At 42.7% G+C, this 13,606-nt stretch overlaps 1 protein-coding gene across 1 annotated transcript in view; it reads right to left on the reverse strand.

Annotated features, from left to right (window-relative positions):
* Nucleotides 1-13,606, reverse strand: part of GPC1 (glypican 1) — a 518,863-nt gene that overhangs the window by 310,605 nt on the left and 194,652 nt on the right. The window contains exon 2 of the mRNA XM_033958579.1: nt 13,006-13,164. Coding sequence (XP_033814470.1) covers nt 13,006-13,164 — 159 coding nt within the window. The remainder of the gene's footprint in view (nt 1-13,005; nt 13,165-13,606) is intronic.

Genomic DNA, 13,606 nt, shown 5'->3' on the forward strand with positions numbered 1-13,606 from the left:
CCGTGACCTGTAATGCCCTAATCCTGATCCAGTCTCAAACTTAGGAGTCAGCTCTGTGGTTGCCGTGGGTGCTTGAGCACCTCTAATATTGTACAAAGTTCTTGACTATGTCCAGGGGGAAGTAATTTGGGGGAGGGGGTTTAGCACCCCAAACAAATCTAGGAAGAGGACATATATAATCCACTATTTACTCAAATGTATGTCCTATTGGAAACACCCGGGGAACCCACCGAGACACTACAAGGTACACTCACAGCTTCATGCACAGACCCACTCGCTCAAACATCAATCAGAAAAACAAAAGGAAAAAAAACCCCCAAAAATTGTGGAGAAAAAACCTTTTGCACCTTTTTTTGGTGTGCTTAAAAATATTTGTGGTGGTTCCTATGAGGGCTACTACTGTGTTTCATACAGCTGTTTTAAAGAACACATTTTGGACCTCACTTGCTTAAGGTCTTTAAGTGGAGTTTTTTGCCAGATGAAGTCGAACTGAGGCTTTTTCTCCACAATTTTCTGTTGTTTTTCTGACTGATGTTTGAGCGAGTGGGTCTGTGTATGAATGCTGTGAGTGTACCTTGTAGTGTCTCGGTGGGTTCCCCGGGTGTTTCCAATAGGACATACATTTGAGTAAATAGGGGTTTAGCACCCCCAGCAATTTTGAAAGATTGGCTCCTATGGTACTAGATATGTATCCCTGCTTTTCTTCAGCTACAACTCCATTCATACAATGGGCCATTGTCAGGTCAGAATCAGCCCATTGTGGAAAGGCCTCAATGTCAAGTCAACTTGACCTGAAAGTAGTACCTGCTTGCAGCACTCCACAGCAGGAGTTTGCTAACCTGCTGTGCTCTGAATCTTAAGATACCCAGTGAGGCTTCTACACATAACTCCAGAAAGCTAACCATGCTTATTCTTTATACTCTTGATAAATTAAATATCAGTGACTCAAATTCACATCAGCACAGTCTTGCCCATAAAACTCCTTTCCCCTGGGAAATCCATTAAATCCTTTTCACTCTGTGCTGTTTGCGGTCGCCCTGAGTGGTAACAATCATGGTAAGTAACACTGACATAATCTTTTGTTTTGTACCACAGGTAAAGCTATTGAATTTTGGAGCTCTTGCCTGGTACAGCAATAAAAAGGTCACAGTCTCCAGTCCCCAGAGTGTGGCATTACTTTTATTGCTTTTTGCTTAGGAGCAGCTGTGGATACATCTACTCCTCTCAAGCTGGCTGCATGTCAACGCACAACATTCTGCTATGGAGAATTATCCAACAGGAGCTCATGCACATACTGTAGCTGTATGTTTTCTTATAACAAAGACAGTGTCTCTCACCATTCACTTCAGTGCAGCAAGGCCTCTTACAAACAGAAAAATGCTATATTTATTTATTTGTTCATTTTTCTATACCGTTCTCCCAGGAGAGCTCAGAACGGTTTACATGAATGTATTCAGGTACTCAAGCATTTTTCCCTGTCTGTCCTGGCGGGCTCACAATCTATCCAATGTACCTGGGGCAATGGGGCAACGTACCCGGGGCAAGTGACTTGCCCAGGGGCACAGGGAACAGCGTGAGCTTGAACCCACAACCCCAGAATGCTGAGGCTCTAGCTTTAATAACTGTTTCCACACTCCCACACAAAGACACAAGTACAGCATTACGGAAGCAGGGCTATTTTGATTTACAATAAAAAAAAAAAAATACAAAAGAATTTGAGATGAATTGAAAGCTGGAAAAATGGCTGTCAGATCATTGGCTCCCTCTTCTTCCTCTTTTACTCAGTAGAGGACAACTCTATAAGGGGGGAGGCTATATTTGGGCCCTAGAGGGCACCTATATGGACCCTACCCTATAAAGGAAAGAAAGTGACTGCTTTCTTTTATACGGGTTTCTTTGAATCGGGTAGGGCAAACTGGATGGACCATTTGGGTCTTTATCTGCTGTCATCTACTATGTTACAATATTATCTTGGCAGGACAAATGCATGCTTATATTTTAGGCACAGCCACTTACAACAGCTATAAAGCTGATATAAAGCTGGACAGACAAATCACCACTCTGTTGTCATCGACCACAGACTACAAAACCTTCAAGAAAGATACTAAAACCCTACTCTTCAAAAAATACGCTGGACAGACAAATCACCACTCTGTTGTCATCGACCACAGACTACAAAACCTTCAAGAAAGATACTAAAACCCTACTCTTCAAAAAATACATAAAACCTATCTAACATGACCAGTTCCTACCCAAACCCCACCTACCCACTCTATACCCTTAATATACTCTAATATGCCCCCAACTACCCAACTAATGCTAAATGCCTCCATTTACCCAACACTTACCACCTTAGATCTCGACAACTCTCTGATAATTCTTATTACCCAAACATTTATCACCTTAAGATCTCGACAGCTCTTTGGTAATTCATATGTAACTCTTACGACATCTCTTATGCTATTCCTGTAAACTTTTATGTAATTTCTGAAAACTTTTATGTAATCCGCCTTGAACCGCAAGGTATTGGCGGAATAGAAATCACTAATGTAATCTATAATAATAAAATGCTAAGCGCGCATGCGCACTCACGCCGTGTGTTCCCTGATCCCTAATCTGTTGGGATGTGGCGGCAAGAGTGCGCATGCGCTACAGCAGGAGGGCTTAAAGGAGCGGTGCTGGCGGCGGTTGCCGGGAGGAGGGCTTCGAGGCGAGGCGGCTGGCGGCGGAGGGCAGACGCCGGGCCAGTACGGTCTGAAGAAGACGCGGATGGTGGCGGAGGGAGCGATCGCAGAGTCCCGCCGTCGAGACGGCCCCTCTCAGGCCGCGAGAAGACGCGGATGGCGGCAGGGGGAGCGATCGCAGAGTCCTGCTGTCGAGACGGCCCCTCCAAAACTGTCCTGCCAAAATACATTGTCAGACCAAAAACCAACATCAGAGTTTACATTCCTTTAGAAAGAAATGCAAGAGTGACTGAGTTCCACCCTCCAAATAACCTCTATCCAGGAAGTAGCTTGAGCTCAAGTTGAATTTGCCTTAATCCATTTAGCCAAGGTCTTGAAGGCTGCCTTTGGGGTATAACCGCACTTCCTTTTGGTTTTCCCTCCCCCTTCATTTTTTTTTAATGATATGATAGAACTATGCTGTCTTCCTTTTGTCTCCTTCATTGTTTATATCAAAGACAGTCTCCTACATTATTTGAATTGTTTATGTCAAGTCTCTTTGTTTTCAATTAATTTTAGTTATGCTTTATGCAAACTACTTAGGATGTATTTTAAATTTGAAACCTTTGCGCAGATCAAAACAAAGAGCCAAACAGCAGGCGGGGGGGGGGTGGTCTTCGTGGGGGGCGCCGGCACCTCTTCTCCTCTCTGCATACCTCTTTAAATGTTCGCCAGCGCATGGAGCATATTCCGTTCTTCAGATAAGCTACTTTTAGATTTACCCTTCTCCTCCATTGCCAGTTCCATAGGGGACATGTGAGGGAAAGAGGCTTTACTAACACCCGTTAATGTAACGGGCTAAAAAACTAGTGTAATATAAATGCTTGCACTTAACATGCTGACAAATACACTTAAGAACATAAGAAATGCCTGCACCGGATCAGACCATGGGTCCATCTAGTCCGACGATCTGCACACGCAGAGGCCCAGCCAGGTCTACCCTGGCGAATACCTTAGTTATTCAATGTGTCTTTCAAGAAGATATGCATCCAACTTGCCCTTAAATCCTGGAATGGTAGTTTCCTTCACAACCTCTTCCGGGAGAGCGTTCCAGGCATTCACCACTCGCTGTGTGAAGCAGAACTTTCTGACATTTGTCCTGACCCTGTCTCCCCACAGCTTCAGTCCATGACCTCTTGTCTGAGTCACCTTCGACAATGTGAATAAAGGTGTTTCCTGTTCTATTTTGTCGAATCCTTTCAGTATTTTAAAAGTCTCGATCAGTATTCTATCATTTACGTGCATAACTGTATGCCCCGCCCATGCATCAACCAGACTCCACCCTAGGTGTGCTCTAACCTGTTTTTAAAGGCTAGCATATCAAGGTTTAAAAAAGATTTGGATAAGTTCCTGGAGGAAAAGTCCATAGTCTGTTATTGAGTCAGATATGGGCAAAGCCACTGCTTACCCTGGGATTGATGGCGTAGAAAGTTGCTATTATTTGGGTTTCTCCTAGATACTTGTGACCTGGTTTGACCATTGTTGGAAGGAGATGGACCATTAGTGTAAATCCTCATGTCTAAAGTTGAGTGTAGATACTGGTGCTACAAGCTTTTCTAATAAAAGGCACCAAATTTTGAGTGCCATCTACTGAATCCAGCCTACTGTTTATTTGTGTTACTATTTAGATCTAGATCTTCAGGACTGGTTGATCCATTCCTGGCTTTACCTCAGGGTATATGGTGACAAGCAATTGAAATTTCACAAATACAAATCAATGCATGCCTTGGGGTAAAGCCAGGAGTGAATCAGCCAGTCCTGAACACCTGAAGCTATGAAGGGGTGCTGAAAAATTCTCAACCCAACCAAGAAGGGAATCATGTGGAGCCATGAAACTTACAAGATATTCCACATATTCACCCCTAAGTTCAACACACTTGGCACATCGTGTCTAAAGTTTCTGAAACCCTTTCAAAAAATACTCTGATGTCTGGTCACTGAAATACTGCTCTGCTGCTACAGTCACCTCCGAATCGCTCAAAAACTGTTGCCCTTTCAAATTTTTTTAAAGGTTTGGAAACAGAAAATAATCAAATGGAGCAAGATCTGGTGAGTAGGGTGGATTGTCTATGCATTGAAACCCCAACTGTGTCAAAACATCCATCGTTTTGCCAGCCTTCTGAGCAGGTGGATTGTCTTGTAAAAAGAGAACTCCTTTCCAGGGTTTCCCTCTCCTTTTTTTTTCTTTCAATGCCTCCTTTAAACAGCACAGCAAGTTACAATAATATTCTACATTAACTGTTTGGCCCCTTGGAAGACAGTCAGTCATTACAACACCTTCCTGATCCCAAAACACCATGGCTATAATCTTTCCTGCTGACTTTTACTGTATGTCTTGATTTTCCTTGGCCTTGGAGAACCTGAGTGCCACCATTGCATGGACTGTTATGTTGTCATCGTGGTGTAACCATATTTCCTCAGTGGTAATCAGTTTTTCCAAAACGTTGGCAACAGCTCACTGAAAGTGCTGCAAAATCAACTTGGAAGTGTCCACTTCTCGTCAGTATTCAAACATTTGGGCAACCACTTGGCTGACAGCTTCTGCATACCCAGTTGCTCATGGATTATACACCCAACACATCTCCTGGATATCTGCCGTGTCTCAGCAATTCTTTTAGCCAATTTTTGCCAATTTGCCAAAATCAGTTCATGGACATGGTCAACGATTTCAGGAGTTGATACCATTTGAGGCCTCCCAGATCTTGCTGCATCTTTGGTCTCAAAATCTCCACACTGAAAGTTTGCACACCACTTCTTCACTGTGGCGTATGATGGGCATTTGTCACTCAATGCTTGCATCATACATTCATGGATTTCGTTTGCAATTTTCTTTTACAGGAATAGGAACTTCATGATGGCTCGGAGCTCCACACTTGAAAATTCCATGCTTTTCATTAACATGGTTCAATCAATGATCTGAAACAATGTCAAAACATAGCATTATGATTCTGCAGATTGGCACTTTGCAAAATAAAATAACAATCTCTTCAGCCACAGTGACAAAATAATGCTTAGAATTTAGAACTTTTCAGCACCCCCTTCATAGTTGGAAACCCTGTTTAGAATCAGCATCCAGTTATTGACAGGACTCAGGGCAATTTCAAATGACAGAGTGAAATATATTCCCTGTCCATTTTCTGGCATAGGTGAAATGAAATATTTTTCTCTTGTGGGTTGCTTTAATTATAAGGCTCCCACCAGTTCCTTCTCGAATAGATTAACTTGGTAGCATTTGTCCACATACTCCTACATCTTTTTATTTTTTTTCACTTCCACAAAAGGCATGAAAAATAAATTAGAACAACATTTTCAGATATACAGGGAAGATGGGGAGACATTTTCCATTTCAGTGCAATTTTCGGAGGTAAAACACTGATGCTTAACTATTTTTAATAAATTCCTGAAAGCCTATGCATTGTGTTTTCCATACTGTAAGTAGCAATCTTTCCATTTGCCTATATTCTGCACTATCTATATCTTTTACGCAGAATATTTGCTGTCACCAGTTTCCCCTGATTGTGAAATAAACTTCGATTATCGAGAAATGCAAAAAAACAAGACCTGACCTCATTATTATTTTTTTAATCTTCACAAATAAGGCACACAAACCATAGGTCACTTTTCTCTATAGATCCTTTTCAGCAAGATCCCTTGCCAGACATAAGAATTCAATACAAATATGAATGGATCAATGTTTTAAATACAGTCGTGAGTGTATTTTTAAGCACCGGTTATGACATTTTTTAAAAATACATATATTCAACACCATGTACAGACAGGAGAGTGTCTGCTGCCCACATCTGTATCTATACCATCGATATTCAGCCACTATAGGTATAGCTGAGTGGTTTAATTTAAAGCAACACTTTTTACTGGCCTAATTAAAGTGTTTACTTATATAGATAGCAGCTGTACATCGCTCCTCCCCGGCACAATCCAGATACTGTCAGAGCATTTAGAGGAACATTTTGGTGGTATTATCTACATAGTATTGCTGAAAATTCATAGACAGAGGGCTTACTGTATGAGAAGGGCAATTCTACAAACTAGATGTTCACATGTATATATGTGTTAGGCGAGTAAATGTTTAGAAATTTGCATAAATGGAAATTTTCTATTTAAGCATTATACCCACTTAAATTACATAGCATGTATTTATAAGGGATGTACCCAGGGGCAAATCATGGTTCAGCCTTCATAAGAACAGTCTTTTGTGCTATCCTACCTGGTCTATACAGGCACTAGCAATGAATATGGTTGTGCTCATAAATTTCCCTTATTTGAAAGGCTGACTTCTACTAGTAGTACTTCCATATTATCACTAGAGATCAGTAGGTGAGACTTTGCACCCTGAACTTGATGAGGCAGGAGCAGTAGGGGTACTGTCAGAGATGGCCCCTAGTTAAGTTCAGGAAGTTCTCACAGGAGGAGGGATGTCAGTGTGGATGTAAGAAGCATCGGGGAGGGGGGTAAGTAAGTGGAGGAAGCATCACTGGGTACTAGGCTAAGGAGGAGAAACATCAGGAGTCAATGTGAATATAAGAATCAGGTCAGGAGGGGCTAGAACTTGGACAAGGATCCACAGTGACTCAGCAGCTACAACAGTGGTATTCAATGAAAGGCCTGTGAGCCAACAGCGGCTCGTGAAGACCTTCTGGGTGGCTCATTCACTTATCCGGAGTCCCCCCCCCCCCAAGTGAGATACAGTGCTTGCTCACCATTCTCGTTCCCAACAGCACTACTCTTAATCTTCGGACTGCCGGCAGCACACTATCTTCAGCAGCCTAGAGGCTTTCCCTCTGCTACTGCTTCCCACCTATGCGGGGAGAAAAAGCATTAGCAGAGAGAAAGTTTCTGAGTTGTCGAAGGCAGCATGTTTTCTTCACTCATGCTGCCGGCGGCCCAAAAAGTAAGAGCAGCATTTCTGGGAACGAGAACGGTGAGCAAGCACCGGATCCCATGGTGGGAGGAACTTGCATAGAGAGGGTAATGAAGAGATGCTGGACTGTGGGGATGGGAAATAAAAATGCCAGACCTCCAGGGAAGGGAAAAATACAGATGCCAGGCTACAGGAGGGGGGGAGGGAAGGAGAGAGAGATGCCAGGCAAGGGGATGCAAGGGAAGGAGGGAAGAGAAATAAAAGGAGGGTAATAGAGAGATGCTGGACTACAGGGATGTGGAGGAAAGGGAAAGAAAGATGCCAGACCTCCAGGGGAAGAAAGGGAAGGGAAGGGGGAAGAATAGAGATTTCAGACCACAGGAGGGGGAGTGAAAGAGAGATAGATGCCAGACAAGGGGATGAAAGGGAAAAGAGTTACCAGACCACAGAAAGCGGAGAAGGGAAGGAGAGAGATGTTAGACCATTGTACCTTCTGTCTTTTGTTCTGATCTTAGAATCAATGTGTCATTTTGCTTTCTTCTGTATTGTTCATCTTTGGAATTCCCTTCCTAACAGTATTCACTCTGAAGTGTTGTACCCCAAGTTTAGGTCATCCTTGAAAGTCTATCTTTTCACCCTGCCCTTCTCAGGGAAAGGGGGCAGTGGCATGGCATGGTTGGTGGTTCAGTAGGATTCTCTTTTACGGCAGCAACAATCGTTTACCCTTCCCAATGATTCCATAACCGCTTTGATTTTTATATGAAAGTTGGTATATCAAGCCATAATAAATGAACAAACCACTGTTCCCTCTAAGCTGAGCAGAAGTCCTCCACTTACAGTCCTGCCAGTGAGGGGTGCTGTTTCACCATCACATTTTTAATAGTGAAGGACAGGCAAGCTCTGCTGGACTCAAGGGAACCTGTCTGTCCCTAACAATTGAAATACAATATTGAAACACCACCACCCACTGGCAGCAATGCAGTTGGAAGACTCCTGCCCAGCTTAGAGAGAACAGTGGAACAAACTGAATACGCCATGGCAGTCAACGCTGATATTCAGTGAAAATATTTGAATAGTGCAAGGCTTGTCAATCTCTGAGCATGACTAGGCAGCTGCTTAGGGCAGCACCTCCTGGGGGAGGAGAGAGGAGTAGAAGCGTGCCAAAAAGTAACTGCGATTAAAGCAAAACAATTATGCATACCAACAGGAGGTACTTTTACCAGTAGAAACATTGGGAGGGTAGTGTTGGTGATTTTTTTTCGGGGGGGGACAGAACGGACGGACGGACGGACGACAATGCCAAATGTTTGCCTAGGATGCTTAATATTTTTGCATCTGCCATGGGTAAGTCCCGCTGAATATCTGCTCTGGACCTCGTCAGCAGAATTTTAACCTTCCTACCCAGTTAAATCCCACTGAATATTATATTCCCAGCATTTAGGGAATACTAAACATTACTGAGATGTTAAATTGCGTGCAATCTTATATCCCGCCAAATCCTCATTAATTAGAGTTCTAGAGTTACAGGGAACATTGTTACATAGAAGTTTATAGAGAGTTACAAAGAATTATATATGCTACACAAAGTTATCAAATTATACATACAGTCTGATGTAAAAATATCATAAATCGCAGCTGACCAGTGACATTATCTTTGTTTCAGGTATTATTAGTCTGAGTCTCTTTGGATGCCTGGTAGGATTTCATAAAAAGCGATGTTTTTAGATTTGACAATTGACTTCTGACCTACAAGCGCAACCACTCTACAGATTCTGGTAACCTCTGGTCATTGGGCAAGCTGCTGCAATATGTGTCCTTCTCCTCCACTCCTAACTCCAAACTGTGTTATGTTTTCTCTCTTGCAGCCCTGGGTGCCTGAATAGCCTTCCTGCACTGGTGCATCTTGCTCCATCAGTGACGGGAGTTCAAGTCCTTGTTAACAACACTGAGGCCCAGATTCTATAAATGGCGCCCTAATTGAGGCCACCTAGCGATGCTTAACTAAAATCCATGCCTAGCCTAAATTACTTCAGTTAGCTTACATAGCTTGACCGTGCCGCTAAAGTTAATTACATAATTAATAAAAAAATTAAATTAAAAGTTAGGCTCGGAATTCCACGCAGTGCCTAACAATGCCTAAGTCGAGGTGTCTTCTAATGCTTACCTTAAAAGTAGGCATGGTTAGGGGGTGGAGAATAGGCGTGGTTCACTTAGGTGCCGCTAGGTGTCTGAATTAGGTGCCAGTAAATTAGGCCCAGTAAAACCTGGTCTAATATAATGGTGCCTACCTCCAGGACGGCTAGCAATGCCTAAGCATGTCTAGGCACCACAAGGCGGGATTCTATAAACAACGCCTAGCGGTCGATTGACAACCACGCCGAGTGGTGTCCACAATGTAGGTGCTGCTAGGCACCATTTATAGAATCGGGCCCTGAGGGTATTTTCAAATCCAAAAACTCCTGACTTCCCGATCAACCTCGCATATTAAGCATGCTTTAAGTGATTACCAGAACGGATTGATTTATCTTTATGTCTCAACTAGACTGTAAGCTCGATTTAGCAGTGACTGGCTCTGTCTGATGCCTTTGTACAGTATTGGCTAAGTCTACAGCATTAAAGAAATATATCACAGTCGAGTTGTTGCAAGAATGCTTTGTGCCTGCTCTTCCCCATAGCAGCAGTATTAATTTGTGCTCAACGTGAGAAGTCGGCAGGGCAAATATTTAAGTTCATTTTGCCTATGGGGGCCTATGTTAGTACAAAACAATACTGGCACCAGAGCTCTGAGTGAAACTTTAGAGTTTCTTTTTCATTGCTCCCGCTGTTGTGGTGCTACACTAATGCTTAGGTCCTGATTTATCAAGAGTAATTCCCAGACTAAAAAAAAAAAAATCTCTTTGATGCATCAGGCCCTTAATGGATTTACTCTGAACTGTGAGCTTGAAGTAGACTGTTTCCTAGGGCATTGCCCTGCTAAATGGATTTTTCCTACATAAAACAAATTCCAGACACACTAGAAGGGTCAGAAATTTAACATCAAAGCTTCAAGACAGCAAATTCAACAGACCAAGACATCAGGGACATCATAAGGCACTCTCCAATGAGTGTATCACAATTAAACTAATAGTTATAGGTTGAGTCATATATACAGACCTTTGGCAATAAAGCTGGAAAGTGATATGACAGCTAGATGTGTTTAGCTAGCAATAATTACCTTGTTCCTATGCCATAGGAAACAGCAATAAGTTTATAGCATACATTTTACAATATGCACATGAAACAATACATATCACCTGCAATTAGTTTGATGGGGTAGGTTTAAGGGAAGAGGATGTGGTAAGAGTGGTTAATGTAGCTGGTTTTAAAAAAGGTTTGGACAAGTTCCTGGAGGAAAAGTCCATAGTCTGCTGTTCAGATTTGCTCTGCATCAGCGGCGTGGAATGCTGCTACTATTTGGGGTTTTGCCAAGTACTTGTGACTTGGATTGGCCTCCATGAAGACGGGTTACTGTGCTAGATGGACTACCCGTATGATCCAGTAAGGCTATTCTTAAGTTGTAAGAGAAAGTGTTCAGAACAAAAACTCTACTCCCCATGTCATCATGCAAGCGCATTACTCTGCCCTTCATGCAAACATGTCAGGGGACCCCAAGTGTACTTTTAATATAACTCACATAGAAACATAGAACATGACGGCAGAAAAGGGCCACGGCCAATCTAGTCTGCCCACACTAATGGCCCACCCCCTAACTACCTCCATGAAGAGATCCCACATGCCAATCCCATCTTTTCTTAAAATCTGGCACGCTGCTTGCCTCAATTACCTGTTGTGGAAGATTATTCCAGCGCAGGTAATTGAGGCAAGCAGCGTGCCAGATTTTAAGAAAAGATGGGATTGGCATGTGGGATCTCTTCATGGAGGTAGTTAAGGGGTGGGCCATTAGTGTGGGCAGACTAGATGGGCCATGGCCCTTTTCTGCCGTCATATTCTATGTTTCTATGTGCTTTATATTAAAAGTACACTTGGGGTCCCCTGACATGTTTGCATGAAGGGCAGAGTACAGTACATTTGATATAGACATTGCCAGCATGCTGACTCTTGAAAGCAAGTACAAAATACAGAGGAACACATATTCTAAAAAAGAGGCCATTTTTTTTAAAGTACCTGTATGTAAACCGCTTTGAGTGTGGTTGTAAAACTACAAAAAAGGTGGTATACAAGTCCCAATCTCTTTCCCTTTAACACTATAGCATTTAAAATCTGTTCTTTGCACTGGAAGTATTACATTAGATGAATAAAGAAGAATACCAGATTCATCTGGTATAACATTAGCTGAGCCAAGGTCACCTGTTAGTAATATTGATTAGATGACGGGGTTTGTGAAAGGTGGGGGCAGAAGGTGTGAGGGGTTAAAGGTCTGTAGAATAAAGAATGAGAAGTGCTTGTAAGAAAGAAAGGGATTGGGGAAGTCTCAGAGGAGTTGGGGGTGGAGCAGTCAAGGGATTGGTTGGATATTTGTGATGGCCTGGAGAGAGGAAAGGGGAAGCGTAGAGTAGTTTCTTCAGGAAAAATTATCCCTCCCTCCCGTGTGTGCTGATGATATGTTTTGTGTCAGGTTGGGGGGTTTGTTTTACTAGTTTTATCTGGATTTGGGTTGGTTTAGTCGAGCTTATTTTTTTTTTTTTAATTAGGATTTTATATACCGCCTATCAAGGTTATCTAAGCGGTTTTACAATCAGGTACTCAAGCATTTTTCCTATCTGTCCCGGTGGGCTCACAATCTATCTAACGTACCTGGGGCTATGGAGGATTAAGTGACTTGCCCAGGATCACAAGGAGCAGCGCGGGATTGAATCCACAACCCCAGGGTGCTGAGGCTGTAGCTTCAACCACTGCACCACACACTCCACACACTTATGGAGTTGGGAGAGGCAGTCGCAGCTTTGGGTAGGGCGGAAATTGAGATATTGGCCAAGTTGGAGCTGGGAGATCAGCAGTTAATAAATAAATAAATAAATAAATAAATGTTAACACTCGTAGGCAACACTGCTGCGAGGGGAAGCATGACCTGTCATCGCCGTGGATCATGTTCGGGGGATGTTATAGAGATTAAAGAATCTGGAGGGCATCTGCGTATGTGTGGATGCGACATGATGACATCGCATGCATGAGATCATACATGTGATTCTACCACATCATATCTGCGCATGCGCAGATGCACTCCGGACTCGTCCCCAATCTCAACAGCTTTACAAAACATGTCCAGATAAATCCGGACGTCTGGTAGCCTTAATCTAGCCTAGTATCCCGTCTTCACGGAGGCCAATCCAAGTCATAGGGAAAGATGCTTATTTAACACAAAGACTCTACATGTCTCTCCTAATTTAAACATATATTACTCACCATCAAAGATTTTATGCTGGGCAGTGAGGATCACCTGTACAGAGCGGCTGGCTTCCTTTAGTTTGGCTTCAAATTCCACTTTACTCTTATTGGAAAAGTTCTCCTCCATCTCGCTGGTGCAACAAGTGTAGCCTTGGGGACAGATTCTCAGGTGCTCACCTAAATTGAAGAAAGGAAAACAAACATCATGCTTCAGGTATCCTGTTATTGGCTCTTAACTACTGATTGCACAGTGGAGTCCTTCACATTTGCCTCATATATTTTCAAAACAGAAATGTGTTTCAAACACATTGGAGATGAGTGTTACAGTGAGAAAGAAATGCATTTGACCTGTGGAACTGACCTACAACATAACACGAACGAATTACCACTAATTTCAAAACACATAGCACAGAGGATAAAAATGCAAATATATCAGAGGCTAAATTATATATATAGTGCCCCCCCAAAATAGGTATTCTATAAACCATGCTTAATGTTAGGCGTTAGAATAGCGTTTACACCCTGGAACTGCGACTAAATTTAGGTGCTGCTATTTGCACTAAGAATGCAAACACCTGCGCTTAAATTTAGGCATAGATACCTGTATTCTATAATTAGG

The sequence above is a fragment of the Geotrypetes seraphini genome, chromosome 9, assembly GCF_902459505.1.
Source record: "Geotrypetes seraphini chromosome 9, aGeoSer1.1, whole genome shotgun sequence".
NCBI lineage: Eukaryota > Metazoa > Chordata > Amphibia > Gymnophiona > Dermophiidae > Geotrypetes > Geotrypetes seraphini.